This window comes from Papio anubis, chromosome 4 (genome assembly GCF_008728515.1).
Source record: "Papio anubis isolate 15944 chromosome 4, Panubis1.0, whole genome shotgun sequence".
NCBI classification, from domain to species: Eukaryota; Metazoa; Chordata; class Mammalia; order Primates; family Cercopithecidae; genus Papio; species Papio anubis.
Genome location: NC_044979.1, coordinates 139,026,413 through 139,043,365, shown reverse-complemented (window position 1 = coordinate 139,043,365; position 16,953 = coordinate 139,026,413). Strand labels below are relative to the sequence as shown.

Sequence of the window (16,953 nt, the reverse complement as noted above, 5' to 3'; positions counted from 1 at the left end):
TCAGCACCCTTGGGACCACTATTCTTATCAGTTCCACCCCTGTAACGAGGTTTCCTGAGAGTAGCACCCCTTCCATACCATCTGTTGACACCAGCATGTCCGTGACCACTGCCTCTGAAGGAAGTTCATCTCCTACAACTCTTGAAGTCACCACCATGCCTGTGTCAACTACGAATGAAAGAAGCACTTTACTGACAACTCTCCTCAGCCCTATATCTGTGACGAGTCCTTCTGAGGCCAGCACACTTTCAACACCTCCTGGTGATACCAGCACAGCTTTGCTCACCTCTACCGAATCCAGTTCATCCTCCATACCTGCCGAAGGCACTACCATACATATTTCAACTACCAGTGAAAGAAGCACTCCATTAACAACTCCTCGTGTTAGCACCACACCTCCAACTAGCTTTACTGAGGCCAGCACACCTTCAACACCTCCTCTTGACACAAGCACAACTTTTACCCCTTCTACTGAAGCTGCCTCAACTCCCACCATTCCTGTAGCCACCACCAGATCTGTATCAATGACCACAGAAGGAAGCACACCTGGGACAACCATTTTTATTCCCACCACTCCTGTCACCAGTTCTACCTCTGATGTCATTCCTGCAACAACTGGTGCTGTATCTACCCCTGTGATAACTTCCACAGAATTAAACACACCATCAACCTCTACTAGTAGTACCACCACATCTTTTTCAACTACTAAGGAATTTACAACAACTGCAATGACTACTGCAGCTCCTCTCACATATGTGACCATGTCTACTGCCCCCAGCACAACCAGCAGAGGCTCCACTACTTCTGCATCAACGCTTTCTGCAGCCAGTACACCTCACACCTCTACTTCAGTCACCACCCATCCTGTGATCCCTTCATCAGAATCCAGCAGGCCGTCAACAATCACTTCTCACACCATCCCACCTATATTTCCTCCTGCTCACTCCAGTACACCTCCAACAACCTCTGCCTCCTCCACGGCTGTGACCCCTGAGACTGTCACTACCATGACCACTGGGCCAAAACCCAGCACAAGGACCGCTTCCTCCCCCACGGTGACCACCACCACTGTCCCCACGACTACTTCTACAATTAAGAGCACCCCCACCTCAACTACTGTGCCAACAACCACAACATGTAAGTGATTTCTTGAATTTTCCCTTTTTAAAATTATACTTTAAGTTCTAGGGTACATGTGCACAACGTGCAGGTTTGTTACATATGTATACATGTGCCATGCTGGTTTGCTGCACCCATTAACTCATCATTTACATTAGGTATTTCTCCTAATGTTATCCCTCCCTCATCCCTCCACCCCACAGCAGACCCCGGTGTGTGATGTTTCCCGCCCCGTGTCCAAGTGATCTCATTGTTCAGTTCCCACCTATGAGTGAGAACATGCGGTGTTTCGTTTTCTGTCCTTGCGATAGTTTGCTCAGAAGGTTTCCACCTTCATCCATGTCTCTACAAAGGACTTGAACTCATCGTTTTTTATGACTGCATAGTATTCCATGGAGTGAACAGGCAACCTACAGAATGGCAGAAAATTTTTGCAATCTACTTATCTGACAAAGGGCTAATATCCAGAATCTACAAAGAACTTAAACAAATGTACAAGAAAAAAATCAAACAACCCCATCAAAAAGTTGCCCATCAAAAAGTGGGCAACGGATAAGAACAGACACTTTTCAAAAGAATTTACCTTTTTGAAACTGACCTTTCTTTTCAATCTCCACTCACTACTTTTTGTGGTTTTCTTCTTAAACATTTACTCCTAAACTCCTTTTGCTCTGACTTACTTGTTTTCCAATTGATAAAACTCGCATCATGGTTTTCTGTCTCAGCACTCTCTCACTTCTCCACTCTCGCTGTTTCTTGCACAAGTTCCCCTTTTTTGAACAAAGTATTACCTCTCTTTGCCTGGGCACCTCAATCTCCAGTATTCTGTCCACAAGTCCTGTTTTCCCTCTTTTGTATTCTGCAGGTCTCTGTTCCATTGCACTTTGTATGCCATAATGTTATTAACTCTGAGTGGTTTATTTATGTTTTATTTTAAACTTTTTAGTTTACTTTGTAAACTTTCTAGTGGATTTTCTCACTGATTTTGTTCATACTAAAGTACAAACTTTTTTTTTTTTTTTTTTTTTTGCAGAAGGTTTTTGCCAATTCATTCATGTGTACCTTTGTCAAGTATCTCTGCCACCATTCACTTTTATTTTGATTCATCTTATCCCCTGAGCATCCGCTATAGAAGCAAAAGAAGATTCCTTCACTTCTACCAGCTCTGAATTCTACCTCCAATGCCTATGAGTGTTTTGCTGTCCTTACGTATCCCTCTCCTTTCTCTGACTCAAGAACTTTCACTCAGCCTTCTTCTCTCTTGTTAGGGTAAGAATTGCACCATCCAATACCTGCTATTATGATATCCTGTATATTGTATTACATGAATCATGTAATATACTAATAGACCTGTGAGTATGACTCCCAGATTAAGAATATTTTGCATACATTTTTAAAAGTATGTTAGTTAAAATACCTGAAAACTCTGATTTATTTAGATGACTAGGCTCACAGGTATATGATCTGTGTCTCCCCACAGAACTGCCCAATCCCATCTTGAATTGATGACGGTGAAGGTGGTTCTTCAGTTTTTGACTACTACGTTTTCTCTGGACTTTGTGATTTTTTCCTCTGCTGAATTCTACTTTGCCTGAACTTTTCTTTTTCTTTTTCTTTTCTGATGGAGTTTCACTCTTGTTGCCCAGGCTGGAGTGCAATGGCGCGATCACGGTTCACTGCAACCTCCACTCCCCAGGTTCAAGCGATTCTCTCACCTCAGCCTCCCGCGTAGCTGGGGTTAGAGCGCACACCAACACACCCAGCTAATTTTTGTAGTTTTGGTAGAGACAGGGTTTCACCATGTTGGCCAGGCTGGTCTTGAACTCCTGACCTCAGGTGATCCACCTGCCTCAGCTTCCCAAAATGTTAGGATTACAGGTGTGAACCACCATGCCTGGCTGGATTTTCTATCATATGGCTTTTTTCCCTTGATTCTCTCCAATGTCTTTGTCTTCTTGAGCTCTCCAATTCTCAGATGAGTGGTCTGAGCATTTTCAGGTGGGAGATCTGGACCTTGTATTTCCAGGAAGCCTCGTAGGTGTCTCACGACAAAGGCCAAGTGGCTGCAATGCCACTGGACCCACTATCTGGTGTCGGTCGCATCTTTAAAAGCAGATTGTCCTCCTTCTGTCTTCCTCCTCTTCCCCAGAGATTGGCCTTCCCTTTAGACTGTTGAGCAATGGGTGAACGCACCCCAGCGTCTGCTTCTGTTGTTTCTCACTAACTCGTGTTTTGGTACTTAGCTCAGATCTGGGCATCTTCAGTAATGAAAGCGAGAAAGAGACGGAGGGAGGAGACTGATTTATGTATGGGTAAACCCATAGGATGTATGGGTTTCCGGTGTGCCCAGGACTCTTGACTTCTCTCTTCTATTCTTTCTGAACGTCTTGGAGCAAAAGCCCATGAATAGAGGCTGCATGATGTGATTTTCATGAGTGTGGATCCTGCTCTCTGAGTCTGTTTAGGGTAAACCAGAAGGCAGGGGTGAGGCAGGTCTTTGCAGAGTCTAAACATACCTCATGCCCTTCCCCAGACAAAACACACCTTGAATACTGATCTACCCAGGCACAGCGATTTTCAAGAAAAAGCAAAGTAAACAGAGCTTTCGATTTTCCAGGTTGCTTGGCACGGATATTCAAGAGTTGGCTATCACTACTTCCTACCTATTTAAACTAAGAGGAGTTTATTTGTTGTACTTCAATTTAAAAAGGAGTTGTTAGGCTGGGCGTGATGGCTCACACCTGTAATCCCAGCATTTTGTGAGGCTGAGACTGGAGGATTTGTTAAGGTCAGGAGTTTGAGACCAGCCTGGGCAACAGAGCAAGACCCCATCTCTACAGAAAAATTTTAAAAATAAGCCAGACATGGTGATTCATGCCTGCAGTCCCAGTTACATGGGAGGCTAAGGTGGGAGGATTGCTTAAGCCCCGTAGGTCAAGGCTGTAGTGAGCTATGATTGCAACACTACACTCCAACCTGAATGACATGGTGAGACTCTGTCTCAAAAAAAACAATAAAATAAGGTCTAGACTCCTCCCTCAAACTCCACATCCCAGTAAATTAAAAAGAATCAGAAAGAGTCATAACAGTAACGATTGCCAGTATGGGCTTTTCCAAAGCAGGTGTTGAAGAACAACGACCATCTTTCTCATTTTCAACCTGGGTGGAATGTAGACTGGTCAAGTTCACCTGGGTTTTTCCTTCCTCATCCCTGACTGTGTCGTTCACCTCTCACAATGTCAGATTTCTCTTTCTTCACGTTTTCGGGGTAAAGTCAAGCATGCTGGACTAGGACTGGGTGAAGTGTAGCCTAAATGTGGACCCATGGAGAGGTGGCTTAGCCTCTCTCTGCCTCACTTTGTGGGTCTGTGAAGAGAGGATAATGGTAACTGTCCTGTGCACCCCCGGGGTCTCATGAGAGTATCAAATTAGGCAGTGTTGGAGCCGGGCGTGGTGGCTCACACCTGTAATCCTAGCATTTTGGGAGGCCGAAGTGGGCAGATCACCTGAGGTCAGGAGTTTGAGACCAACCTGGCCAAACAGGTGAAACCCTGTCTCTACTAAAAATACAAAAACTTAGCTGGGTGTGGTGGTGCGCGCCTGTAATCTCAGCTACTCGGGAGGCTGAGACAGGAGAATCACTTGAATCTGGGAGGTGGAGGTTGCAGTGAGCCACGATTGCGCCATTGCACTCCAGCCTGGGCGACAAGTAGGAAACTCAGACTCAAAAAACAAAAACAAATTAGACAGTGTCCGTGTAAATGTATTGTAAGCTGTAAAGTGCTGTGCTCAACATATAAACACAGTAGATCCCTGTTCGTTTCAGTGAGCTGCCTCAATGGAGGAACTTGGAAAGAAAACTTCTGTGATTGTTCCACAGGTGTTGGAGATCAATGCTCTCGCTGCAAGAATGGAGGCACCTGGGATGGGGAGAAGTGCCTGTGTCCTACCCCCTATGGTGGGGAGTCATGTGAGGAGGTGGTCAACAACATTGACATAGGTGAGTGCAACCCCAGGCCCTCCCCCCTCTCCGTGCCCTGGGACCCAACCTCCATACAGGCACCAGTTCCTACCCCACCTTGATGTGAGGCCAGGAATAGGGCCTCTTCTGCACTGTGGTGTTTTTTTTGTTTTGTTTTGTTTTGTTTCCATCCAGAGCTAAGAACGCTAAGGTATTACAAGATGAATAAATAGGCCAGGAACGGTGGCTCTCGCCTGTAATCCCAGTGCTATGGGAGCCTGAGGCAGGATCACTTGAGGCCAGGAGTTTGAGACCAGCCTGGGCAACATAGTGAGATCTCATTTATTTAAAAAAAAAAAAAAAAAAAAAAAAACTTAGCTGGGTGTGGTGGCGCATACTTGTAGTCTTAGCTGTTTGGGAGGCTGAGGTGGGAAGATTGCTTGAGCCCAGGAGGTCAAGGCTGCACTGAACTATGATCTCACCACTTCACTCCAGCCTGGGCAACAGAACAAGACCCTGTCAAAAAAAAGAAAGAAGGAAGGAAAAAAGAAAGAAAGAAAAGAAAAAGAAAGAAAGGAAGGAAAGGAAAGGAAAGGAAAGGAAGGAAGGAAGGAAGGAAGGAAGGAAGGAAGGAAGGAAGGAAGGAAGGAAGGAAGGAAGGAGAAAGAAAGAAAGAGAAAGAGAAAAGAAAATGAATAAAAGAAAAGAAAAGAAAAGAAAACAAGAAGGTGTATTTTGGATACAAATTTGGCACAAAATTTTACCATAAAATACAATGGAGGTCACTCCCTCCACCTAGGCTGGGGGGCAGAACTTCTGAGTAAGAAACTCAGAGATGCTTTGCTCAGTAAGTCTACCCACCTCAGCGACACCGGAGACTGTCTCTGCCCAAATGGAACTGACTGTGACAGTGACCAGTGTGAAGTTCACCGATGAGCTAAAAAACCACTCTTCCCAGGAATTCCGGGAGTTCAATAAGACATTCACAGAACAGGTAAGTCTGGGAGAGCAAGGCCCCATGGCCACTCAGTTCCCCCCAGAGCAGAGTTTGTAGGATAAGAAGGCAGCAGGGGGCTGTTCCCTTGTTAGATGTGCAGGAGTTCCCTCAGGCCCCCACGTCCTCAGGGCTTGCCAGTGGAAGGGGGAAGAGATGAGGCCAGGTTTTACCTGGGGGCTGCAGGAGGCCCCTGAGGCAGGGCAGGTCTCTGGAAAGAAACCACTCCATTTGATGAGTGTGCTATGATGCTGTAGGACAGGAGCATCCCCTGGTCCTGTGCCCTCCTGATGTCCCACGGAGAGGCCCCATGGTCTCTCTGGGATGACACAGTGGCCCCTTGCCTTTCAGATGAACATTGTGTATTCTGGGATCCCTGAGTATGTTGGGGTGAACATCACAAACCTACGGTAAGTGTCTGGGCCCGTGGGAAGAGGGTCTGTGGTGTGGAAGCAGCAGTCATAATTATAAAGGCAATTAGAACTGTGCCTCCTGCATTGCCGTGCTCAGGCAGCTATTGCAGAATACCACCAATGGGGCAGCTTAAACAACAGAAATCTATTTCTCCCAGTTCTAGGGGCTGGAGGTGTAAGATGAAGGTGTGGGTGGGTGTGGTTTCTCTGGAGGCCTCTCTCCTTGGCTTGTGGACGGCCACCTTCTTGCTGTGTCTTTGCATGGTCTTTCCTCTGTGCACACCTCCCTGCTGTCTCTGCATATCCAAATTCCCCCTTTTTATAAGGACACCAGTCAGACTCGATGAGGGCCTACACTAATGGCCTCATTTTAACTTACTCACCTCTTTAAAGACCCTATCGCCAAATATGGTCACATTCTGAGGTTCTGGGGGTTAGGGCTTCAATATATAAATGTAGGTGGCACCAGGTGCAGTGGCTCACACCTGTAATCCCAGCACTTTGGGAGGCTGATGTAGAAGGATTATTTGAGGCCAGGAGTTCAAGACCAGCCTGAGGAACATAGCAAGACCTTGTCTCTACAAAAAATAGCAGGGCATAGTGGCGTGCACCTATAGACCTGGCTACTCAGGAGGCTGAGGCAGGAGGATCACTTGAGCCCAGGAGTCAGAGGTTAGAGTAAACCAGGATCGCACCATTGCACTCCAGCCTGGGCAGCAGAGTGAGACTCTGTCTCTAAAACAAAACAAAACAAAACAAAAAAACCAAAAACCTCAAGGATGGCCTCTTCTGTGGTTCCCATTCCTCTATCCATCTTCATCACTGAGGCTTCCCTAAGACTTCCCGGAGACTCACTTTGTAGAAAGTTATCTTAGGCACCACTGCTGGGAGAACTCCTATAGCAGGGGGCCCAGTGCAGTGCCTAGGACAGAGTCATCACCCCAACTGTCCTCCTACCAGCTCTGCCTTCCCTTGGGATCAGAGAGGGTGAAGCCTGTCTGGGATGGATCTGAGAGGTAAGCACCCAATTCTGACCCCAGGACATCTTCCCTTCCCTCCTCAGTCTTGGCAGTGTGGTGGTGGAGCATGACGTCCTCCTAAGAACCAAGTACACACCAGAATACAAGACAGCTTTGGACAATGCCACCGAGGTAGTGAAACAAAAAATCACAAAAGTGACCACAGAGCAAATAATGACCAATGATAATTGCTCAGGTAAACTCTTGGGCTTCTAGGGAGGGAAGGGAGAGGGGATCAGAGCTGGGGCATGACCTTCTTAACAGAGAGGAGGGCTGGGAGTGAGGATGGTTAATGGGCAGGTACAAGAATCACTGTGGGGTCCTAGAGTACCTGGGGGTGCAGCCCAAAGAAGCCCCAGGATTGGGCCGAGAGAGTCTTTAACCTTCATCATCCTCCAACCCATTTTGTCCCTAGGGTAGGGGAAGGGACAAAGGCAAATGGAGACAGCAAGAGAACATGGAGATCCAGGAATTCGTCCCGGAACCTGCAAGGCCAGACATACAAACAGACCAGATCTTGCAGGGTGCCAGGACTAAGGGCTATAGGACAGGGGAGTCTGCTGGAAATGGGGACCCATGGGCCTCGTTACACGGGGGTTCATCTAAGTGTGTGGATCATGGCAGAAGAGGGAAGAAGGAGGCATCGGGAAGGCATGGTGGCTCACGCCTGTAATCCCAGCACTTTGGGAGGCTGAGGCAGATCACAGAATCGAGGATTCAAAGTCAGGTGAAAACATCGAGTCGCCGACATGGTGGATTCACCCTCCGGGGAGAACTAAAGTCGAGGCGAATCTCGAGCTGGGGTCAGTAAAATGGTCTCTTTCTCGATCATCCGATCGGATCCATCAGGACACTTGGAGGTCACTGGGCAAGGCTGATGCTGCTCCTCTGCAGGGCCAGATTCCCACCTCCCCATCACAGCCCACCCCCTTCTCACACACACACACTTCAGCTCCCTGAGGATGCAGAACAAGCATGTATGTGTCATGAGGGGTTTTATGTGTCTCTTTCACAGCCTTGATGTGTTTCAACACCACTGGCACCCAAGTGCAAAACATTACAGTGACCCAGTACGACCCTGAAGGTAGGTGATAACACAAGGGGTTTAGGGGAAGGCTGGAGAGGTGTGGAGCCCAGGAGGAGCGGGACAGTGCCCCCCCAGCCCCCTGATCATGGCTGCTCCCCATCCCTGCACCCCTCCACCAGAGGAATGCCGGCAGAAGGCCAAGGAATTTGGAGACTACTTCCTAGTGGAGTACCGGGACCAGAAACCATACTGCATCAGCCCCTGTGAGTCTGGCTTCAAAGCCTCCAAGAACTGTAACCATGGCAAGTGCCAGATGTCTGAAAATGGAGCCCGGTGCCTGTGAGTGCTCCCCCATTTCCTCCAGCCCAGCCCAGATGTCCTGGTCCTCCCCTCCCCTGCAGGGCTTCACCCCAGGCATTGCCTGGAGGCCAAGGTCATGGGACTAGTGTCTCCTGAATGTGTCCAGCTGCAGAGGAATTGGGTTGGGGATGGGGTAAAACATGAGTAGTTGAGCTCCAAGGCTATGTCCAGAACAGCCTAGCCGTGTCCTGTCTGTGCTAAGGAGGGCTGAGGACAGTAAGAACCTCCTGGGAAGGTTGTCTGACAGGGGGAACAGAGACACAGCCTTGCTCTCTCTCCAGAGAGAGAACAAGACCCTCTTCTGGTGAAATAGAAACAGAAGGTTACACACCCACATGAGGAGTGGGGAGAACCCCTCTAGCCCAGTCACAGAGGTAGGAAAGCAAAGAAAAACGTTGCCACTTGAAACAGAACCAAAGAGAGAGACCAGATGGAGCATCAGGTGCGGGAAGAAGCCACATGTGGGCAAAGACCTGAGTAGTCAGTTTTGGAAAGCTTCCTGGAAGAGGGGGTCACAAGCTGGAAAGGGGAAGAAAGGAACAGGGTTTAGAGAGGGCATCTCAAGGCAGCAGGGAGGAAGAGCTTCAGGGGTGTAACGGGAGCTCTGGATCAGGGCTGCAGCCTGGCTTTCTTGACAGAGAGGAGGGCTGGAAGTGAGGATGGTTAATGGGTGGATGCAAGATCACTGTGGGGTCCTGGAGTCCCTGGGGGTGCAGCCCAGGGAAGACCCACGGTTGGGCCAACTGTCCTAGGTCCTGGGTTGCAACTGGAGGCAAAACCTAAAAGCCTGGAGTGGGAACTGAGCTCATTTGAGGACCACCTCCAGGGATGCTGGTCTTCATGTCCGTTCATCCCCTCAGGGCACCTTGCTTTATGCACCCTGGCAATCTCTTCTCACCTCCTCTTCATTAAACACCCACTGGGCAGGGCCCCGGTCTGAAGCTGGTGCTGACTCTGTTCTCTCTCCCCAACCTGCCGCTTCTCTCCCATATCAGCTGCCTGACCACGGAAACTCACTGGTACAGTGGGGAGGACTGTAACCAGGGCACCCAGAAGAGTCTAGTGTACGGCCTCGTGGGGGCAGGGGTCGTGCTGGTGCTAATCATCCTGGTAGCTCTCCTGATGCTCATTTTCCACTCCAAGAGAGAGGTGAAACGGTGAGCAAGCCCCTACCACCTCCTCTTTCAACTCCCTCCAGCTCCTCCTCTTCCTCTGATCCCTCTGCCTCTAATCACTTCATCCTCTAGGTGGACAGTGGGGCAAGCTAAAAATGGGGATACAATTTGTCCCTAGTCCTTGTTCCTGTTCCCCAATCCTAATGGGGTCTCTCTGGTGTTTCCATCAATAGGCAAAAGTACAGATTGTCTCAGTGGTACAAGTGGCAAGAAGAGAACGGTGGACCAACTCCTGGGACCTTCCAAAACATTGGCTTTGACATCTGCCAAGGTATCGGCCTTCCTCTCTGCACTCAGAATGACTCAAAATGTGGAAACAGGCTGGGTGCTGTGGGCTCGTGCCTGTAATCCCAGCACTTTGAAAGGCCAAGGCAGGAGGAGGATTGCTTGAGGCCAGGAGCTCGAGATCAGCCTGGGCAACAACACAGAAAACTCTATCTCTTTTTTTTTTTTTTTTTTTTTTTTTTTTTTTGAGACGGAGTCTTGCTCTGTCGCCCAGGCTGGAGTGCAGTGGCATGATCTCGGCTCACTGCAAGCTCACCCCATTCTCCTGCCTCAGCCTCCCGAGTAGCTGGGACTACAGGCACCATACACCAGCCCAGCTAATTTTTGTATTTTAGTAGAACAGGGTTTCACACGTGTTAGCCACGATGGTCTCGATCTCCTGATCTCGTGATCCGCCCACCTCGGCCTCCCAAAGTGCTGGAATTACAGGCGTGAGCAGCCGTGCCCAGCCAAACTCTATCTCTTAAAAAAAAAAAAAAAGGGAGGCCGAGGCAGGTGGACCACTTGAGGTCAGTAGCTTGAGACCAGCCTGGACCACATAGTGAAACCCTGTCTCTACTGAAAACACAAAAAATTAGCTGAGCGTGGTGGCAGGTGCCTGTAATCCCAGCTACTCGGGAGGCTGAGACAGGAGAATCACTTGAACCCGGGAGGCAGAGATTGCAGTTAGCCGGGATTGTGCCATTGCACTCCAGCCTGGGCAACAAGCATGAAACTCCATCTCAAAAAAATAAAAAATAAAAAATTATTTTAATTATCTGGTCGTGGTGGCATGCACCTCTAGTCCCAGCTACTCGGGAGGCTGAGGCAGGAGAATTGCTTGAGCCTGGGAGATGGAGGCTGCAGTGAGCCGTGATTGCACCACTGCACTCCAGCCTGGGCAACAGAACAAGACACTATCTTAAAAAAGAAAAGAAAAAAAAAGAAAGGTACTTAGGAGGCACCTGGGAAGACCCTGGGGCTTAAAGTGTGAAGGGGGAAAATATTTCCCACTCCAAAATGTTTGGCTCTACAGCTAAACCTTATTTCCATTACTGACTCCTGTGAGACCCTGGATGGGGCATAGTGAACTGAACCACTGGGGAGACACAGGTTCCTTGAGGATGGTAGATTTCCCTAATGCACAGATCAGTGCTCGGGAGTGGGTGAGCTCATTAGCAGGGGAGTTGTTCCTCAGTAAAGAGACTAATGTTAGATTTTGCTAGGTTAAAGGCACATGTTAAAATTTCTAAAACTAGAGTCTTTAACTTCTAAAGAAGGAAATATGTGGAATGAGAAATTTCTCAAAATAGTCTTTAAATTCTAAAGAAGGGGAAGATTAGAATGAGGAAAAAGTCCAGTCAACCCACAAAGAGCAGGAAAGGGAGAAAAAGAAAAAGGAGGTGGGATGCAGTGGCTCATGCTTATAGTCCCAACGCTTTGGGAGGCCGAGGCTGGAGGATCACTTGAGGCCAGGCAAGACCAGCCTGGGCAACATAATGAGATCGAAAAATTTAAAAAATTAGCCAGGCACAGTGGTGCATGCCTGTAATCCTAGCTATTCAGGAGGCTGAATCAGGAGGATCACTTGAGCCCAGGAGGTCAAGGCTGCAGTGAGTTATGATTACACCACTGCACTCCAGCCTGGGCAACAGAGCAAGACCCTGTCTCTTAAAAAAAAAAAAAAAAAGAAGAAGAAGAAGAAGAAGGCCGGGCATGGTGGCTCATGCCTGTAATCCTAGCACTTTGGGAGGCTGAGGCTAGTGGGTCACCTGAGGTCAGGAGCCCAGCCTGGCCAACATGGAAAAACCCCGTCTCTACTAAAAATACAAAAATTAGCTGAGTGTGGTGGCGTGTGCCTGTAATTCCAACTACCTAGGAGGCTGAGGCAGGAGAATCGCTGGAACCTGGGAGGTGCAGGCTGCAGTGAGCTGAAATCGCACCACTGCACTCCAGCCGGGGCAACAGAGCAAGATTCTGTCGAAGAAGAAGGAGGAAGAGGAAGAGGAGGAGGAGGAGGAGAAGGAGGAAGGGGAAGAAGAAGAGGAGATAGGACACATAGAAAATACAAAATAGTGGCCGGGCGCAGTGGCTCACGCCTGTAATCCCAGCACTTTGGGAGGCTGAGGCAGGTGGATCATGAGGTCAGGAGATTGAGACCATCCTGGCTAACACAGTGAAACCCTGTCTCTACTAAAGATACAGTGAAACCCTGTCTCTACTAAAGATAAGAAAAAAAATTAGCCAGGCGTGGTGGTGGGCGCCTGTAGTCCCAGCTACTCGGGAGGCTGAGGCAGGAGAATGGCATGAACCCAGGAGGCGGAGCTTGCAGTGAGCCGAGATCGCGCCACTTAACTCCAGCCTGGGTGATAGAGCGAGACTCCATCTCAAAAAAAAAAAAAGAAAAAAGAAAATACAGAATAAAATGATAGGAAGTAATGCAAATAAATCACAAAGCATAATACATATAAGTAGATTAAACTCTAGTTTAAAAAGGATTTTTTAAAAAAGAAAACTAGGTATTCACTGTGGATGGGAGGTACACGTAAATTGGAAACACACAGGTTGGAAACAAAAGTATAGAAAAGACAAAACAGGGTAATACTAAACAAAGTATCTGTTGTTTTGTGTATAGCTTTACTCATTGCAGTCACATACATTTTAAAGCAAAAAGAATTACTAGGGATAAAAATGATCAATATTAGCAAATGGCTTACTCTGTTAGACACAAGTCTAATTTGTATGCTCTATTAATACAATCTCAAAATAGATAAAGCAAAAACTGACAAAGCTACAAAGGAAAATTAACAAATCCACCAGCACGGTGAGAAATTTTTAAAACACCCCTCTTAGTAATTGACAGAAGTCACTGAGGATTACAGAACTTTTGGACAAAATAATTAGCCTTAATACAATACAGAACACCACATTCAACAAATAGAGGGTATTCATTTATTACATGAGTCATGAGAAAACTTCTAAGGATGGCCACACACAGGACATGAAAAAAGCCTCAACAAACTTATAAAAAATTATTTAAATCAGATGATCTTATCTGACCATAATGCAAGTATGTTAGAAATCAATAACAAAAATATTTTTGGAAAATGAAAACAAAATTCCCATATCTTTGGAATTTTTTTTTCAAGTTTCCAAATAATGTATGGATCAGATAAGAGATTATAGTGAAAGTGAGAAAATACTTAGTATTCAGACTCGCGGGATGCAGCTACAGCTGTACTCAGAAAATTCATAGCCTTAATATGTCTGTATTGGGAGCTGCTGAGTCAGGTAGTGTTGACAGTTTGTCACATTTTCAAGAGTTTTCAGTTTCCTAGGGGTAGGGACAAACTCATCCTCCATTGGATGGGATTAAAGGGAGAGATGAAAGTTTGTCCTTCTAACCTCCTGTTTCCATGGTGCTTTCCATCCCTCTAGAAGATGATGACTCCATCCACCTGGAATCCATCTATAGTAATTTCCAGCCCTCCTTGAGACACATAGACCCTGAAACAAAGGTAAGAAGTGCCTGGATGGGATGCTGGCCTCCCCCAACCTTGAGACTTTCTTCTCCTTTCCTGCATGGTAGGACCTTCAGGAAAGCAAAACCATGTTTACAGTTTATTGGTCCAGGTGATTCTCCCAGGTCCATACTGCCAGGAAACAAGCCTAACTCAGGGGAAGAATAAAAGCTAAGTAGCAAGGTGGAATCACCTTCCGTTGACCCCTGAGGCTTCAGATTCTGAGGTTTCCTTCCCTACTGTAAGTACACCCTTGATGGCCAACTTACTTAGTTATTTTAATTTGTAAACACACATAAAAGTCAAAATAGTAGTGCAGTAAATACTTACATATTCCATGCAGCTCAGTAAGGCTTAACATGCCATATGTCTCTTTCTTTGTATTGATCTATTCACTGATTTTTGCTGAATAATTTGGAAGTCAGCTGCCAACATTATGACACTTGATCCCTAACCATTTCAGCCCACACTTCCCAATACCACGATTATATCCAATACGTTGATCGTAACTTCACAATATCATCTGATATCCAATTTTTCCAATTAGCCCAAGGACATCTTCTATTACTAGTTTTTTTTTTTTCCTCAGATGTAGATACAACAGATTTCACTCACTGACTTCTGTTATGTCTCTTTGGTCTTTTAATCTAGAATGGGCTCCTACATTTTAAAGTATATTGCTTTTCTTAAGAGTCTAGGATGGTTGTCTTGAAAAATGTCTCACACCCCTGGTTTGTTTCATGATGTCATCTAACTTGTCCCCCCTACCCTTAGTATCAGAGGTATTAGAGATATTCTGGGATTGGAAATACTGGAGGTTGGGTCTAAAGGCTTAACTGGAATCAGATTAAACATTTTTATTATATCACAGATAATGCTATTGCCTCACTTCAACAAGTATATAACATCAGATTGTCCCCCCATGGTTAAGGCCAAGATTGGTTACTTGGGCAAAAGGTGACCACTCCTTGATCACTGCCTTAATATGATTTAAACTGGATGGATAGTTGAAGGTAGGAGAAATAACAAGTGTGAACATCTTCAGGTGCTATGCTCCCTTGACATAGCCCTTTGGGGCAAAGATGAAATCTCCAGCCAGGATACCTGTAAACCTACCTGGTGGAGAGGGGAAGGCACAATTGGTTTGTGCTAGAATCCAGGTAATGGGACAAGTTCTAAACTAACCACTTAGGCCAGGTGCGGTGGCTCATGCCTGCAATCCCAGCACTTCGTGAGGCCAAGTCAGGAAAATCGTCTGAAGTCAGGAGTTTGGGACCAGCCTGGGCAACAAAGTGAGACTCTGTCGCTGTAAAAGAAATAATAATAATAGCCAGGCACAGTGGCTCACGCCTGTAATCCCAGCACTTTGGGAGGTCGAGGTAGATGGATCACTTGAGCCCAGGAGTTTGAGACCACCCTGGGCAACATAGCGAAACCTCATCTCTACAAAAAATTTAAAAATTATTCAGGTGTGGTTGTGTGCACATGTAGTCCCAGCTACTTGGGAGGCTGAGGTGGGAGGATCGCTGGAGCCCAGAAGTTACAGGCCGCAGTGAGCTGTGATTGTGCCACTGCACTCCAGTCTAGATGGCAGATTAAGCCTGTCTCAAAAAAATTAAAAAATAAAAATAATTAAACCGAACACTTCCCATCCCAAGCCTCCTTATGCTTCCAAAATCCCAAATTCCTCATGAGCTGAGCCTTCACCTGGTTTTATCTCTCTTTTCAGATCCAAATTCAGAGGCCTCAGGTAAAGACATCATTTTAAGGCATGGAGTTGAGAAGTCTGGGAGTGAGGAGATTCCAGTCCGGCTAAGCTTGGTGGAGCATTTCCCCATTGAGAGCCTTCCATGGGAACTCAATGTTCCCATTGTAAGTACAGGAAACAAGCACTGTACTTACCAAGGAGAAAGAGGAGAGAGATGGCAGTGCCGGGAGAGTCTCAAATAGAAACCCGTGGAAGCTCCAATGGGCTTGCCTTGATATCAGGCTAGGCTTTCCTGCTCAGTTTTCAAAGAGGTTCCAGATTTGAGGGGTGCTCTGACTGCAACATCTGTCACCCCATTGATCGCCAGGATTGATTTGACTGATCTGGCTGGGTAGGCGGGTGTCCCCGTCCTCCCTCGCTGCCCCATGTATGTCCCTCCTAAAGCTGCATGCTCAGTTGAAGAGGACGAGAGGACGACCCTCTCTGATAGAGGAGGACCACGCTTCAGTCAAAGGCATACAAGTATCTGGACTTCCCTGCTAGAACTTCCAAACAAGGTCAAAGAGGTTCCTCCTCTCGCCTGCCCGGATCCAGTACCATGGACAGCGCCCTCAACGAGCTGTTTACAACCGTGACCCCTTGGACACGGGACTGCTGCATGCACTTTACATTTCACAAAATGCTCTCCTAAGAATTATTGAATGCCATCTTCATGAAAAACACTTGTGTTTAAATATAGAGCATTTACCTTTGGTATATAAGATTGTGGGCATTTTTTAAGTTCTTATTTTTATGAGTTCTGATTTTTTCCTTAGTAAATATTATAATATATATTTGTAGTAACTAAATATAATAAAGCAATTTTATTAAAATTTTCATGTTTCCCAGATCTTTCCCTCCTATTTCCCATAGCTCCTGTTTCTAACCTCCCAGACTCTCTCTCTCCTCCCTTCCTCTAGAACATAAAATCTGATGCATTTGGGGTTCAAGATAACAAGACAGAGATTTGCAGTGGGAAGAGGACCATTCCCTGAACTCCACTGACACCATTTGCTGGTGTCCAGGAGGCAAGGCAGACAGACAGACAGACAGACAGACACACACACACACACACACACACAGAGACACTCATTTCCTACCAAAGAAAACCAAATTTGCCAAGCTCTCCTTCTGAAAATGGGCTGATATTTCTTTCCATGCATCTAAAGAGACAGAGACCTGAGCTCTATTTTCAGCTTTCTCATGAATTCCCTTAGGTTAAATCTGGGAAAAATCTATTTGGACTCAGTCTTGCCTTCTGCCGAATAAGGACTAGGTTTCTAAAGCCTCTTTCATCGCTGTCCTTAATATTCCTAGGACGCTTTTTAAAAATTGTTATGATTCCAGCCATGC

General features: G+C 46.6%; 1 protein-coding gene across 2 annotated transcripts in view; it reads left to right on the top strand.

Moving 5' to 3' along the window:
- The window catches only part of LOC101008635 (mucin-17), a 28,527-nt gene extending 12,090 nt beyond the window's left edge, over positions 1 to 16,437 (top strand). Inside the window, exons 3-13 of one of the 2 annotated variants that reach the window (XM_031665533.1) lie at positions 1 to 1,137; positions 5,000 to 5,119; positions 5,947 to 6,074; positions 6,426 to 6,484; positions 7,551 to 7,702; positions 8,522 to 8,590; positions 8,713 to 8,872; positions 9,889 to 10,050; positions 10,242 to 10,339; positions 13,771 to 13,850; positions 15,583 to 16,437. The exon at positions 1 to 1,137 is cut by the window's left edge and continues 768 nt beyond it. In XM_031665533.1, the coding sequence (XP_031521393.1) occupies positions 1 to 1,137; positions 5,000 to 5,119; positions 5,947 to 6,074; positions 6,426 to 6,484; positions 7,551 to 7,702; positions 8,522 to 8,590; positions 8,713 to 8,872; positions 9,889 to 10,050; positions 10,242 to 10,339; positions 13,771 to 13,850; positions 15,583 to 15,621 (2,204 nt within the window). In that variant the 3' untranslated portion in view covers positions 15,622 to 16,437. The remainder of the gene's footprint in view (positions 1,138 to 4,999; positions 5,120 to 5,946; positions 6,075 to 6,425; positions 6,485 to 7,550; positions 7,703 to 8,521; positions 8,591 to 8,712; positions 8,873 to 9,888; positions 10,051 to 10,241; positions 10,340 to 13,770; positions 13,851 to 15,582) is intronic. The other variant, XM_031665534.1, reaches the window with a different exon arrangement.
- The last annotated feature ends 516 nt before the right edge of the window (positions 16,438 to 16,953 follow it).